General features: G+C 41.1%; 1 protein-coding gene and 1 pseudogene across 1 annotated transcript; both read right to left on the reverse strand.

Moving 5' to 3' along the window:
• Window positions 1–1607: 1607 nt before the first annotated feature.
• On the reverse strand, window positions 1608–5370 carry LOC115689237 (ent-kaurenoic acid oxidase 2-like). The gene is made up of 8 exons (XM_030615231.2): window positions 5194–5370; window positions 4521–5001; window positions 4161–4427; window positions 3728–3817; window positions 3285–3366; window positions 3078–3184; window positions 2489–2613; window positions 1608–2361 (listed from the first exon to the last, which is right to left on the reverse strand). Exons 1-8 carry the CDS (start codon window positions 5283–5285, stop codon window positions 2268–2270), a joined length of 1338 nt encoding a protein of 445 aa, XP_030471091.2. The 5' UTR covers window positions 5286–5370; the 3' UTR covers window positions 1608–2267.
• Window positions 5371–9667: 4297 nt separating this feature from the next.
• LOC115689280 (ent-kaurenoic acid oxidase 2-like) lies at window positions 9668–14671 on the reverse strand (annotated as a pseudogene).
• Between the last annotated feature and the right edge of the window lie 2134 nt (window positions 14672–16805).

The raw sequence follows: 16805 nt of genomic DNA on the forward strand, positions 1-16805 counted from the left end.
TTACTACACTTTTTACACGGACACCTTAACTTATTTCCATCCATGAACTCATATTTACTACTAGGAAAGTCTAAAAATAGTTCCAACCTAGTACGAAACTCATCGGTCAATCCTCGACGTCCAGGTAAGTTCTTATTATACAACCAAGCCCTGTCTCTTTGCATTGTGTCTGTATTAAAATAAAAAAATCTCGTAAAATATTTAAAATATCATATCTACTGATCTTAATTAAAACCATAAAATTATGAAAATTAAAATTTTGTTTTTCACGCAACAATTACTTTGAAATTGAAAAAATTGAAAAAATTACCATGTAAAGAAGACTCACCCAAATATTTGACTGAAATCTTGGTAGCAGAAAGTGGTCAATTTGATGAGAATTGTAACGTTCACTTGGATTGCGAGACCTTCAATTGGACACGTACCTAAATAAAAGAAAAATCACTTAACATTTATTTTTTATTAATTTTTTATTTTTTCCTAATTTTTTTCATTTTTTTTTTTCCCCTTACATTTTTCTCCGGTCGTCGGTTCGGCGACCGGCCGACTCCGGCGAGGCCGCGCGGCCTCGCCATGGCCGCCGGTCGACCTCGCCCAGATCCGGGCGACGGCGAGGTCGACCGGGCGGCTATGGCGAGGCCGCTCGGCCTCCCCAAATCTGGCCGAGGCCGAGCGGCCTCACCCCAGCCGCCGGTCGACCTCGCCGTAGCCCAAATTTGGGCGAGGCCGCCGGTCGACCTCGCCGGCCATGGGGCGAGGCCGCTCGGCCTCGCCCAGATATGGGGGAGGTCGAGTGGCCTCGCCATGGCCGCCGGTCGACCTCGTCGTCGCCCAGATCTGGGCGACGGCGAGGTCGATCGCCAACGGGGGGAGGCCGAGTGGCCTCGGCCCATGGCCGGCGAGGCCTCTCAGCCTCCCCCCATGGCCGGCGAGGTCTCGCCGGTGGCCGGTCGCCAGACCGGCGATCGGCCAAGAACTTACAAACAAATAGCCAATAAAAAAAAATTCCAATACAGCGATGAATAGTTTTGCAACGAACCGTATTCGTCGCCAATTAGTCACGAAATTAGCTACGATACTTACCGGTAGAAAAGCTTTACCGAAATTGATTTCTGCGCGTACGGATTATTGAGAGAAATGAAAGAGGGAGAAGGGGGGAGAAAAGCGGGGGATGTTAGGAATCAGTACAGAGAGAGAGAAATCAATCAGCCGGGTGTATATGACGAAAGTTTTTTTCCGTCATAAATTACAAATTAGCGACGAATCCGTTTTCATCGCAAAATCCGTCGCAAATTACCAACGAATTTTTTTTTCCGTCGCAAATTAGCGACGGTAAAAAAATCCGTCGCTACTTTCGTCGCAAAATGGTAAATATCGTTGCATAAATTAGCGACGGAAAATAAATTCGCCAAAAAATTCGTCGCAAATTTGCGACGGAAAATTGGTCGTCGCTAATTTGCGACGGAATTAGCGACTACCATTGCGACGGAAAATAAATCCGTCGCAAATTTGCAACGGAAAAATAATTCCATCGCAAAGTTTGTCGCAAATTAGTGACGAAAAATTCCCCGTCGCAAATTTCATGTTTTTTTGTAGTGCCTGTAGAACTATCATCAGCATCTCCACAGAGATATATTGTCATCTATTCTCCGATGAAGTATGTTGTCTTGAGCTTGTTCTTAGAATATACGCATATGGTTGCGTATATATATAGGTTGTACTGTATCCTCTCATACCATCAGCATATTCAAGACTGCAGTCCATCAATGGAATACAAATTTGGAAGAAAGAGAACCAAGAAAATCAATGGACTAACAGTACTTACAACTATCATCAACCCCTAGAATTGTTAGAACTTACTCCTCTCTCGTTGCTAATTTAATAAAATCTATTGAACCATCTTAATCTGTTTGTAGGACAGTTCTTCGATTTTCATAGTTTCTTTTTGTAGGCTGTTGATCCTCCTCGTTTGACGGGCTAGTACAAGAAGATTAAATCTACCGGAAAGATCGATTAAGATCGAAGCATGGCGATTTTTCTGATAACTTAAAAGAGGTGAAAAAGAAGCTCATTTCATGAAGATGATGAAAGAAGTTTCTCCAATCAACATCACATGCAAATGACCATAATCTATTTTTCTTCGAGCTCAAATAAACACGATCTTTCGTGGAATCCCAAATTGGCCAACAAGCTGGAGTACAAAATGAAAGGTGTTCAGTTTGAGGAGAGAATGACAGACTATATAATAATAACATCATGCAAATCGTCTAATGTTTCTTTGTGAATTTTACAAGGCAATGGTCAGAAGGCCTTGGTCCTGGTAGGTACACCATTGGGCTATTTGGGTTGAGCCTTTCCATACTGCACCAAAAAAAAATCATTATAATAAAAACAATATATCATAAATTCATTCAAATTTTAACTTTGTGCTCTAAGTTTTGGTATTTAGAAGGGAAAAGGAAAGCGTGAAGTGTAAGGAAGAACTCACTCGTAGTGAAGTACAAAACGATGGAGAAAAATGGACATTTCAAGCTTTGCCAAGTCCATTCCAGGGCACAATTTGTTTCCCCCTCCAAAGGGGAGGAAAGTTCCTCCTTTTGCCTTGACAGTTTGCTACCAACACACAAGCCACAAAACATATATTTAACATAAAAGTATATGTATATGCATATGCACGTGCATAAGCGCAAGCGTGCACTGTGTGCTCGCGCATAGGGAAAGATAGATTACGGGAGAGTTATCCAATCAGTTCTAAATCTATTGTATAGATGCCAATTCAATTCTAAACATTTCAATTTGTCATTTTAGTCGTAAACGTTTGCGCGAAATTCCATTGTAGTCCTTTGGCCAATTTTTGCCGAAAATCACCAACATGGCGGTGTGCCATGTAGGATGGCCGGCAATGATTGGACCGCCACGTCAGCGCTTTCTGGCGAAAATTGGCCGGACTGACAAAATTCGAATTTCATGTAGATGTTTATTACTAATTTGGTAAAATTGAAAATTTTAGAACTGAATTGGCATATGTACAATAGGTTTGGGACTGATTGGGTAAATTTTCCCGATAGATTACTTACTTCCCATCTTGAGGGGTCGAATTCTTCCAGTTTCGCATAGGTCTCGGGATCGACATGAATTTCCCTTAAATAAACTACTATTCTCCAACCTTTCGGTACAAGATAGCCTGTAATTGACAAATGAATGTCACGCCTAATCTCTCAAGCGAGTTCCTCTAATCAATACTAATGAAGAGATTCATTTTTTCAAAAATCCTTTTTACTGACCATTGATGTTCACATCAGCTGTTGTTGCCTCTCGAAACACTGCGAACGAGATATTGCCTCTTCGGAGCGTTTCATCAACCACCTAAGTCATGGCATAAAGTGAGTGCTTCATATGCAAGCTCGTTATACAGAAAGTCCAAAATGTGATTTGTGTACCGATTCAAAGTAATATGCTTTTCTGTCTATGTCATCTAATTTCCAAAGAACAATGAAAAATTATGTGCCAGAATTTTGCTACGTGACAACATTTATGTTTTGTGAATGTTGCGAGTGTTTCTGATTAAAAGAAGTTAAAAAAAAAATAGTGCGTGCACGACAAGATTTAGATCAAGCAAAAAGCAAAAATCAGGCGTCATAGATTTTAGATACACCGAACGAAAATGAGTAAAAAGAAAAGGAGAGAGAGAGATTGTATGATATTGTAAACAAAGATGCTTACATACCTTGGACAGATAATCCATTTGTCTAATCTCCTTGAGAGTCAGTCCTTTCTGTGTAGGTGGTCTCCTCCTAATAATCTCCTCTTGCTCTTTCTGATAATTGCAGTAGAATTCATTTCACTAATACTCTTAGACAGTCATGAAACTATAACGAGAATGTGAATAGTCAATATAATAGGTCAACCGTGGTTTGTCACAATTGCCACAACACCTTTCGTAATCTAAGCACTTCCCAGATTCAAAATCGGAACCGAAATGATCATTGTAATAGACCCCCGAAAAGAGAGATCTTTGCGCGATGTGATTAGCATTTATAAGTGTTGTTGAGTATAGCTGAGCCATCCAATTAGCTTTGAAGGGTAAATCAGACACTATCATTAAGGAAATCCGAGTAAGCTTTATTGAAATGTCCCTGCAAGAAGTGATGTTGTCTAACCTTCAGTTTTTGGAGGATTTCAGGATGTTCTTTGAGGAAGATGGCAGCCCACATCGTGGCATGAGCTGAGGTTTCATGGTCAGCAAGCAAGAACATGAGAGAAACGTCAATAATGACCTCCTCATCCAATCTCTCACCATCCTCATCTTCCACTTCCATTAATAAATCCAACACATCCTTTTCCTCAGTTGCCTGCTCTTTCTTATTTTTCAGCCTCCTCCTCTTATCCAAATTGGCTTGAAGGATCTTAACCAATTTTCTTCTTGCCTAAGACAACGATTTGGTGACTTCATACTGTAAAGCTGCTTCATCAATTCAAATCACATTACAAAAAGATTGACGTTGGGAATTCTATTTTACCTTGAGTGCTTTGTGAAAAGTACGTCCAGGGAGGTTGATGGGTATTGATATCAATCCTTGAGCCAAGTCGTAGAATAACCTCTCCATCATCTGTACGTCGTAATCGACGTTCACGCCGAACAAGATGTTTGTGATGACCGTGTATGTCACCTTGTTCATCTCCGTCATGAGCTCGACAGGCTGCCCGGACTCGGCCCATTTCTCCATGGAAGGGGCCAAAATATTCTCGATCTTGCCCACGAAGAGAGTGAGCGCCTCAAGGCCGTTGATCGGGGAGGCCGTCAACCGTCGCAGCCGCTTGTGCTCGGCAGGTGAGATGCCATGGAATGATCTGTTGCCCATTAGCTTTAAGGTAGCTTTTGGGTAGCCAGGAATGCATAGTTGGTCATCCGTTAGCACACGCTTGCATGTTTCTGGAGTGCACACAATGATGCTTGGACCACCAAAGATGAAGGTCTTGTATATGCCTGTACGCCCATACCTGTAGTGAAGCAACGCATGCTAATCAAATCATCAATTTTGTGGTTGGGTCTGTCCACCGCATCATCTATGCACTACGTCCCGCTAGCGTAATTTTCTCGAAGCTATTCAAGAGTTTGTTCAATTCCAACAGAAAAGAAAACGAACAAAAACGTAAGAAACAGCAGTTAGTGAAGGTCTAAGTAGGAGGGACCTGGAGATGAAGCTAGCCAAGAAGGAATCGGGACGGCCGAACTTGAAAGCCACGAAGAAGGCCCACATCTGGCCGACCAAAGGCCAACCCATGTCGCCCGGAGGCAGCAGAGAAGCTCTCTGCCGCCCCAAACTGCTCACGTATACCCACTCGTTCACCCTCGTGAAGACTCCAAAGATGAGGTGTCACGCCCCGAACCCCTACGAGCTCGCGACATCCCTTGCTCCGGTCGAAATGATGCGACATCCCAGGAACGTCGCCGACCCAATCCAAACATCAGAGCCACATGCGGAAGCGGATATAAAAACCCCGGACAAAAAGATGACGACAACGGGGTAGAACACCACAACAATCAAACAACAACATCTTCATACAGCACCAAACATACAAACATCATATTACAGACATAAATACAGACGAACATACTCCGCCACCGTTTTAACAAAAGATCAAGGTCTGGTTAACTTAACTTCCCCATGGGTCAACCCGATTTACACAACCCCTAAAATATCCTAGGGAAAGTCTACTGGTCGCCCTTCCGCTCTGCTTCTGATTCTTCGGGTTTGAGCCTCTGGACACTCACCTGCAATTCCACCAGGCACCAAAGGCGGTTCCTCGAACTTCCAAAAAGAGGAGGCAAACTTCCCGGGTCTAAGACTGGGGGTCTGAAAGTGGCGGTTATACAACCGTGAGACGAATCTCAATAAGTGTACAACCCCAAACCCCACGTAGGCACTCACGTACCGCCAGATGAAAACACACATAACACACAATGATCAGCCAAAATAACAATCACATGCGACCCTACCTGGAATTCCTCACGCACGTCCATGTACGTTAGTCAACCACACAGCCAGTATGCCACATAAATACATCATAGCGCGCGCGTGCCCCGATTATAGAGCAAAACCCACTTGGGCACGTCTCATACCATGCCTAGCGGTTTTTACCCCATAATCGAGCATCATACCACGCGATACGACCACACTCGCACACCAACTCACACCACGCGTCACTTTCTTAATTTCACTCGTCCCGCCAATTCTTGCTCATTCTCAACCTTTCCACCACTACCGCGCCCGCGTAAAACGCATCAGGCATCGTCACCCCGTCGAGCCGGGCATCGTCACCTCGTCAGGGACGGCATCGTCCCGCGTAAACGTACACGCTTCAGGACGGAATCCTACACACACTTTCCTTCTACCGCGCCCGCGTAAAACGCATCAGGCCAACGGTCTTCTGACCACGTCAGGCATCGACACCTCGTCAGGCCGGGCATCGTCACCTCGTCAGGGACGGCATCGTCCCGCGTAAACGTACACGCCTCAGGACGGACCTTTTTCCAATCAATCCTACACATCCGAACCTTCGTTCCACACTCTCTACATGTACCACGCCACCACACAAACACACTGCCAAACATACACACTTCACACACATTTCACATTTACACAACCTCGTCACGCGAACACCACACAAACACCCAAGCTTGGCACGCGAACTCAATGCGCAATCACGCCACCACACCTCACAGCCACACAATCACACATACGAGCTCATTCAAGCATCAAACTACCCATCAAAATGCCATGATAACACCGAATAATTCTCGAGAGAGAGAAAAACCGAGAATATATAAAATCGGGTCAAAACTGGGCAGTTTACACAGTGACCGAAATCCCAATAAAATAAATAGTAAACGAACTCCAAAAATTCTAAATTTTGGATATGTCATAAAAAACATCTTGATCAACATTTCTTATGAATAATACGAAATCTGGTTCAATCTGCAACCATGCCTTTTTGTCCCTCGAAGTCAGACCAAAATCAGTTCGCTCAAACAGATCGTTTTGTCCTCAAAATACATTTATTTCAACATCCAGATCACCTTGAAAAGCTTTGAAATTTTTATATATTATAGCCACAAATGTCCCCAACAACTTTTGTGAAGGAAGTATTTTGAAAATAGGCCTGGAAAAATTTATAAAAATTCGAACAGATCCGAAGGTCGGGTGAACAGTAAATCGGGCAGTTTTATTTCGGTCCAAAGATGGGCTTCCGAATGGCCCCAAATGATTTCCAAAAATTCCCAAATTAAAATATGTTATATTTCAAGATGTTGGGAACAACTTTCATGAATAACACTTCCTCAAATTCGGGCCACATAAGTCATAGTAAAAATAACAAAAACCAGCGACGCAGCAGCAACCTAACTGGAAATCAGCCAACACACACCACCGAGCAAACCAGCCACTAAATTCACCCTAAACCAAGCCCTAAACAAGCCTAACAATACCCGAGGTCCTAGGCGACATTTGGGGGGGTCACTTACCTAAGAAAGACGAGACGAACGGGCTGAATGGGTGGCTGAAATGGGCAGAACAGCAGCAGCAGCAGCCATGGTGATGGGAGGAGCAAGGATGAAGAGAATGAGAAAGAGGGAGAGAGAGGGGGGGAGGGGGGGAGGCTGATCGTGGGGGTTCTGGCCAGAATGGGGAGGAAGAGAGAGAGAGAGGAGGGTCAGCTGGTCAAAAATAGTGGCCTAGGGGCGCCAAGTGTCTCGATCCTACGCGATTTGATCAAAATACCCCTAATCTAACGGTTCTAAAGAGATAGGATCAAATAATTGAGGGGTAATATCGTCTTTGACCCCTAATAATGCAGCTGAAATTCTAATTTAATAATTTCCAATTCTCCAGTCCAAAATTCGGAATACCCAGTACCGAGTCCAAGGGCAAAACAGCATTTTTCCGATCCCGGGGCGAAATTCCAATTTTTGCACATACGTGTTCCATATGTGCGTGGCCAACATAATGTGGTGTCGGAATCGCGAAATTCATCGCGCAAGCCTTCGAAAATTGACCGCAAAGTTCCGGAAATAAAATAATATTATTTTTCACCTCCGAGCCAAAATTTCAATTTTTGACCGAAACAACTCTAAATGCGCGTGGCCACCCCAAAATGATACTAGCCTCGAAAAATAACCTCAAACGACGTCAAAATCCAACATCGGTGTCCACAGGGGCAAAACTGAAATTTTTCCGGCCCCCGAACCGAAATCCATTTTTTTGCAGAAATGGGTGGCCCCAAGGTTGGCCAAGCCAAAAACGTCATCGGCCGCTCAAAATTGTCACTTTCAAAATTCTCGATTCCCGGGCTCGAATTCTAAGAAATGACTAAAATTGAACAGTCGCGACTTTAGCTTATCTCTTGCTAACGGGTGGCTCATTAGGATTACGCGCTCTCGACCCATGACCGACACTAAGTCAAATCACGTTTATGTTTGCTCGAGCCAAGGTGACCTCGATCGTCATATAATTGCGAGGGTCTGTCGCTAGTTCCCTTCGGACACGATCAATCAAATAGATCGGTCTCGGTTGGCTCAAAGCATTCCCTCGTCAATCCATATGGTTGAAAATCGAACCAAGGTCGAGTTCTTTGGTCGTGCGAACTCAATCCCGTAATAGCCTTACCCCTAAGGTTAGCATCCCGAGAATGCGCGGGTCCCAGGTGAGATCTCACTATAGTGCATTGATCAAAATATTCATTTCTTAAATCCCGAGAAAAGGATCGAAAATTCAGACTGTTACATGAGGCCACCGGCAGACACCAATGCCGCCACCGCCACACTCACTGCTCGAATCGCCTCCATCGATTTCGACCTCACTCTCTACTATGAAGGTTGACTCTGAACGTGCGTAGTAGTACTGTGGTCTCTTTAATAAGTTCGTTTCTTTAGTTGAAGCGTCCCTGTCATGATGGATCGTTTATGTTTAACTATTCATTGTTTTCGGTATATGTCACTCTGGGGTACTTAATTTGTAGTTGATAAGGGGTCATCGACCACGTGTCAAGCTAACTTCCAAAACATGGCTTGTCTTAAGTCATTGGGATCAAAGATTGAAGATTCCTTTGTCTTTGTCTCCCTTCGTGTTAAACATTTGACACCTCGCGTAAAGCCAGAAGAAGCATCTCCTTCTTGCATGTCTTGATCTGTGAGGTAATAAGGGAATAGTCTAACCAAACACACAAAAGTCTACATGCCATTACAATATATATTGGACAATGATGCCCACTCTCCCATTTTGTAAGGGAAAATTTCAATTAATAGTATGAATCAAAGCCATTTTTTTTAAAGAGAGATCAAAGTGGCCCTTGTTTTAGATAAATGCCTAAAGTAGCCAACTTAGTCTCAAATAAAGGCCCAAACTTACCGGCCAGTCAAATTTTCACCACTGTGCTTATTCTAGTGGCTAGAGCGGGGGCAATTTTATGTTCCCACTTTATCGAAGGAAAAAAAAATGATTGGCACTTTGAATTGGTGAGCCGAAAGTAAGCCTAGCCCTATCATCTTTGGTCCAATGCCGCAATGTCGACAGTGAGAGCCCCTTTTCTTTAATCAATCTTAAGAAGAACGCGATCAACACAACTTAGCGCCACCGTGACATTGTATAATAGTTGGGCGAAAGAAAAATGGCACTTCATGTTGCTTCCATTCATGGACAAAGCTTTTAGAAAAATTAAGCACCACACTAGTATGCAATATAATTTTAAGCAGACACATTAGAAAGCAGCAACGAAATGATGCATCAGTTTATTCAACATCTGACAGAAGCGGGGAAACAGAAGGAAACATGCCGAATGCTGAGATGTTTCTGCACTTGTTTCAGGTATCTAATGGAGCTTCTCGAATCTGACAAGGCAATTGTCCGAAGGGTGTGGCAGTGGTAGATATGACACCGGGCTCTTCGGGTTCACCTTCTCCTGCCTGCACATACACATACAAGATTCGGTAGTGAGAATATTGTTAATGTTTTCCAACATATCTCCTTTTCATCAGAAGTTGAAAAGTAAAAGAAAATTAAAGGAAAAAGTAAGAAGTAAATACTGACTTGTAGTGAAGCAGAAACTGGTGGCAAAAGATGGAGATTTCGAGCTTAGCCAAATCACTTCCTGGGCAGAACCGGCTTCCAGCTCCAAATGGTAGGAAAGCTCCTGCTTTTGCTTTGATGTTCTAAATCCCAAACACGAACCAAATCATTATGGAAGTTTATCCCAACAAAGAGAGAATCCATAATTGGATTTTACTGTTTGAAATTACTTCTATTCTTCAAATTTTCTTACCTAAATCTTAGTTATCACTGTGCTGTTAGACTTCGAATTATGTTTTTCTCTAACTACCAAAAACTCTTAAGATATACAATCTTTTATTATGTTTTGAAATTTCTAATGATCTCATCAATTTCAAAATCGAGTCATGTTTTTCTCTAACTATTAAAAACTCTTGATATATATACAAATATTCACATGCAAAATGATATATAATCTTTTATTATGTTCTGAAACTTCAAAAAAAAAAATCAATTACAAAATTTGAAGAGAAAATCAGAACTAGAAGAGTAAGAAGTAGATCTTTTTTTTTTTTTTTGGTAAGGTAGAAGTAGATCTTTTTATGCTTAATTAATGTCAGAAAGAGTTCATTTCTTTTTTCATTTTTGTTGCCAGAGGAATTCTTAATAAGAAAAATGGGTGTGTGTGTGTGAGAGAGAGGACTTACTTCCCATCTTGATGGGTCAAATTTCTTGGGGTCCAAATAATTTTCTGGATCCATATGTACTGCCCTCGAACTGACCATGACTTTCCAACCTTTTGGTATGAGGTAGCCTGCAACCAATAGTCCCATACGCCCCGTTCATACACATCTCACATAGATAGTTATGTATGCATACATTTTTGCCACATCTACATGACGGATATGACTTAAGACCGTGAATAATGGTTAGCCGAAAAAGAAAAACCATGCTTAGTGAAATTCCTCTTTACTAACCATTGACGTTGACATCGGTTTTCGCCTCTCGAAAAACTGCAAATGAGAGACTGATTCTACGCAACGTTTCATCAACCACCTGTATATAAGATAAAAGCACATTAGTCTTAAAATGGTCATGTATCTCATCCATAGTGAGAGGATCTACAGAGTTATGACTTTAGGTACCTATTGACGAAAATTAATGATTTTGAATTGACAAAAGGCTTGCTTGTTGCAGATCATTTTCCGCTTACAAATTTTGGAATTTTGGGACTGTTATTACGTAAGCTCATAGACATATCTTTGCATGTCAAAGGTCGTGGGCCTCCAGGATACACAACACTTACCCTAGTAAGATACTGCGATTGCCTAATTTCCTTGAGGGTCAGTCCGGTCTGTGTAGCTGGTCTCTTGCTAATGATCTCCTCTTGCTCTTCCTGGAAAAAGAAAGAAGACCAATTAAAACTCTGGTCCCCTGCTAATGATCTCCTCTTTAGTTAGCTATGTGACTGAACCATAACCTTACCTTTGCTTTTTGGAAGATATCAGGATGTCCTTGGAGGTAAATAGCGGTCCACATAGTACCATGAGCTGAGGTTTCATGGCCAGCAAGCAAGTACATGAGCAATATGTCAATTATGTCCTCTTCCTCCAGTTTCCTCTTATCCTCATCTTCAACCTCCATCAGCATATCCAACATGTTCTTCTTCACGATCAACCCATTCTTCGCCCTCAAAGCCTTCCTCTCATCCACAATAGCTTGGAGGATCTTAACCAGCTCTTTCCTCGCCTAACATCGATCAACATGATGAGTTCTCTTAATGAGAACATTTTCGATGTCATTTTCGTTCACAATGCTAAGGAAACACTCTGATGAATCTCCCGTGTTTTCGAAAAATTACCAAGAGATCTCGTCTTTGGTAGAGAAAAGCTATATGTAATTTAAAAAGTGTATCAAATTTTCGTTTACTAATTAAATGGTGTGCTAATCGATTGTTGGTGAATGAAATGAGTCCACATAGCCTCCCTCTACTATAAGTAACTAATCCAAACATGCCTTATGTGATGCAATATCATGTACTAACTAGCGTCCCTCTGTTTGTTAACCTACCCTTTCTGCATATTCTTAAAGCATGTATTACTTTTCTTTTCTTTTTCATACTGCGGATCTAGAAAGCATGTATCGATGGTTTAAAAGTTTATAAATCTCAAGAAATATGCTATAAGTTTGTTGATAGACAGATTTATGAAAGCCTAAATTCTGGGTGAATAATTCAGCTAACAATGAGCTCGATCAATTAGTAAATCAGGAAAGGCCCGCAAGCAGTGCGTTTAGCGTTTTTGAGTAGAGGGCAAGAGCGAGACAACGTTTTCGGTGGATCAGGTGTTTGTATAATTTAAATAACTTCCACTTTTTGTGGAGACAGTAATTAATAGTGGTATAAAAAAGCAATAATTTTCACCTTGATGCCTTTGTGGAAAGTGAATCCGGGGAAGTTGATGGCCATGGACTTCATTCCACGAACCAAGTCACCGTACAAACTCTCCATGATCTTGAAGTTGAAATCAACCTGGTCCAAGCCAAAGAAGATGTTGTTAATGATCTTGAACGTGACGTTCTTCATCCCGGTCAAGAAATCAACCGGCCGGTCCGAACTCGACCACTCTTCCAAGGAAGCCACTATATTCTCTTCAATCCCCAGGACGTACATCGACAAGGCCTCGCTGCCAGTGATGGGAGCGGCCGTGAGCCGCCGGAGTCACTTGTGCTCGGCGTTGGAGATGCTGTGGAACAATCTCCTACCGGTTAGCACTTTAACCGCTTTAGGGTAACCGAGCTTGAAGTTTTGGTCGTCCGTCAATACTCGCCTACATGTCTCGGGTTTGCACACGATTATGCTTGGACTGCCAAACATGTAGGTTTTGTAGATACCTGTGGCTCCATACCTGATTTTTCCATTAGGATTGAAGCTTATGTGTTAAGCAATTGCCTAGTGTTAAGGTCCACACCAAATTAAAACACATGTGACGAGTAATCTTTGTCAAGAATTAATGGTAATTTCCTTCTTTGGGTAAAAAGGAAGGCCAAAGCCTTGATACCAACTTGTCTAAACACTCTTGAGTCCTACTTTTAACACCTAATCAATAACATATAATTAAGTCCTGTAGGAGGTGTTAAACAAGAATCTTTCATCCGCCCGAGAGGAGATTAATGTTAATCTAACTGTGCACCAAAGCTCAGTTTATCAACCTGAGTTCACCAGCACTGCCGCTACTGATGTGATCCCCTATAGTTTGGCAATCCTAGTTACCAATGGGTTCTTTTTTCTAGTCAAAGTTGGCTAAAATGTCTTTTGACAAGTATTAAGGCCTTTCCACTTCTAGCAAAAAATAGGCCTTTCCACAGTTTGGACCGGAGAATTTCTTCTTTTTTCCTTCCTTTTTCGGCAACTGGACCAAGGAAATTCAAGGGCTTGATCCAAGACAAGGTTTCCAGTCAAAAGGAAACAAGTACCGCGGAAAAATTTCCCTTACTTTTCAAAAGAAAACGTCACTTGTCAAATTCACTTTTTACTTTTCTTTAGCTGAAAACAACATATGAAGCGAGACGTAATTTTCGCGAGAAATATATGTGTAAGGACCTTAATTTAAAGTCACGTGATATGAGACTACGACTGCTATCACATGATTTGACAGAATCTGCATAAAATACAAAAATCAATTGAATGGTAATCAAGTACTTTTCACTGGGGTTCACATAGAAGTAATTCCAATCAAGTCTGCCATGCCATCATGACTAGACCAATGTATTCCATACATAGATAAATTGTAATTTTCCATTTTTCTCCCAGTAATAATACTCTTCAACTCTATTGAATCACTAACAATTGATCTAAAAGTTTAAGCTGTAAAATAAGCATGCTGATTATATCTTGTGGTTCTTCTCTCATTGATTATGCCGTGAAGGAAGTAGATTTAGCTTTGGAATTTGAATCAATGCAATCTGCAAATATCACCCCTTAACCCTTGGAAAAGTTCATTCCTCAAGTATATTTATTTTTTTAATCATGGTTTAGTATTACATGGAAAATTTGTGGACCACACGACAAGCCCCTGTGCATTATCCGGTTGCAAAAGAGAGAACTAATACCCAGGGGCACTGTTATGATGTTCATGTCAGTCAAATTAGCCAAGATAATCTAAAAGCAAAAGGGCATTGTATGTCCATATAACTCAGTAATGTAGTTTGCCGATGGTTCTCACAAGAAAAAGGGTATTAGATGTCCATATACGACATGTGCATGCTATTGATAGAAAGAAACGAAGAGAGGTGATTAAGAAGACCACCTTGAGATGAAGGCAGAGAGGAAAGAGTCAGGGTCATCAGATCTGAAGGCTTTCAGGAAGGACCACATCTTGCCCACCAAAGGCCAACCCATGTCACCAGGTGGGAGAGAGGCTCTCTTCTCTCCCAACCTGCTCACATACATCCACTCATTCACCCTCTTGAGAACCCCAAAAATGAACCCATATGCACCTATCAGCACTGCCAGAACCACACTCACAGCAACTTCAAGCTCCATCTCTCTCTCTCTCTCTCTCTCTCTCTCTCTCTCTCTCTCTCTCTCTCTCAGGTTCTGTGTGGCTATAGCTTTTTTTCCACACTTGCTTCCCGATACTTGTAAGAACAAGCTATATTTATAGTTGTTCGGGGCAGGGTTTTCTTTGGCATGCTGGAGGAAGAAAAATAATAAATAAATCACAAATGATTAAACTAAGTAATAGTAATTTGAAAGGAAAAAGAAGGGCGGCTTTGATTTCATTATGCATGCATGCACATGCGTGTCTATATTTTTTTCATTCATCAATCCTTTACACCCAAGCAGTGGGACTGTATCAATTTAAATGTTGCTGTCGACTAAGATAATATTAAAAATAAAACAATTGTTTTCCATTTAATTTTTAGTAGGGATTGGTGGATCCCACTCATTTGTCGTATATCTTCCATCTATTATATTAATTTTCCTTTGTAGTTATCTCATCCGTTGCGGTCCGGTTTGAAACTTATTCCCTCAACATCGAAATTCCATCAAATTGCGTTCTTAATTATTTTGTGCTGTTGTTTATATTCCTCTTCATTATTTTTTCGATTAGTTTCAATACAAATTAAATTACCTATATGATGCAGTGATCCTAGAGCATCTTAACAAATATTTGTACTCATTTTTTTTTCAAATGTGGATGTCTGCCTTTTCGATCAGATTACACCTATTCCACATGTTTGTTCTGGTTTTAACATCCAAAATTTCAAGTCACTTTGAATAAATGATTCTACTATTCCGTTTCCAAAAAGATGGATTTTCTTTTCCGGACCGTAGTCCTTGAAAGAATAAAAAGGGTCAATATCAACGAAAAGCAAAAATAAAAAATAAACAACGGGAGAAAAAGAAATCAAAGACGGGGAGTAAAATTACCAATATTTATCTAGTTTTTTTAAATTACCAACTTCTCATAACTCTGGCAAATAAGATTCTCCTGTTATCTTTTACCAGCTTTTGTCTGCCTTCCTCATCAACGTCTTAAATTTGGAAATTTGGAAATTTGCCAATTATTATTCAAATTTCCAATATTTATTTGAGTGATTTACCATCTTTTTTGTCGATCAAGTAGCCCAATAGTAAAGCTGTTAATTCTAGAAAGAACCAAATAAATATAGGTGCTTAACCTAAACAATACTTGGTAACCCAGAATAAATTGCAATTTCATAAAAGTGCCGGTTAGTTCTGGAAAAGAGGTTGCGGGTAATTTTCTTTTGAACAATTTTTTAACACTTATCAACACTTATTAAAATTTACCTGCAAGGAAAAAAAAAATCTTGTGTTTTTGGACACGGAGCAATACAATTCGACGCTTTGATTGAGTTAAGCTGATGGTTTAACAAGATTGACAAAGTTGTTGATGGGAATAAAAAAAGAAAAGGGCGCACATGGTTGCTTATAGAGGAAGGACAATAACCTACACGACTTTGATTAATTCGCAGTAATTTAGGAGCAGTTCGGCGTAAACTTTACTGGAAGAACAGGATAAAGAAGAAATCAAAGTCAAACTTTGATGTTCGAACGTGTTCGACAGTGTACTTTGGTTGGCGCAAGATCTTACACATGGGGGAAAATCACCGTAATTATCTATTATGATTATAGCCTGTGTAGCAAATATCGCTGTCGCTTGTAGATTTTCCAGAATCCTAGCTGCTGAACGAGGCAACGATCTGAAAATGAAGGATTTTGTTCGTCTCCCTTTTCTTTTTTAGGGTGAGAGAACTAAGGATTTTGTATATTATCCTTTTCGCCAACGAAAGATTAGTGTTGATCACGTTCTTGAACCGGAAGGAGTGGGACTAAATGAAGATATATACTAAATTTAAGAGCCATGTGCTTGTATCGAAGTCTTATAAGTATTCTTACTACCAGATGAGTCATCCCTTCATGATAATTTGAATTACTGCCCTCGTAGGTAGAAAATCCTTTTTTCTGCAGATACCGTTGATGTCGTGACACGTGTAGAGATTCAGCGTCGAGCATGCAAAGAGCAGTGGCGACGAGGAAGACCGGCAAAGAACGGGCATCCCCATCTCTTACGCTGAGCATCTATCTAGAAGAATTTGTACATAACTAGTACAGTGGACCATGAACATCCTGCGGTCCTCAAAAGATGTCTCCCTTCAAAATTTTCCAATTTACAGTGCATTATCAAACTGACAACCACCATAGTCAGTCGCTTTACTATTACATTTCAAAACAGA

The sequence above is a fragment of the Syzygium oleosum genome, unplaced genomic scaffold (genome assembly GCF_021117445.2).
Source record: "Syzygium oleosum isolate NSW1041296 unplaced genomic scaffold, Sole_v2.1 Sole_v2.15, whole genome shotgun sequence".
In the NCBI taxonomy this organism is placed as follows: domain Eukaryota; kingdom Viridiplantae; phylum Streptophyta; class Magnoliopsida; order Myrtales; family Myrtaceae; genus Syzygium; species Syzygium oleosum.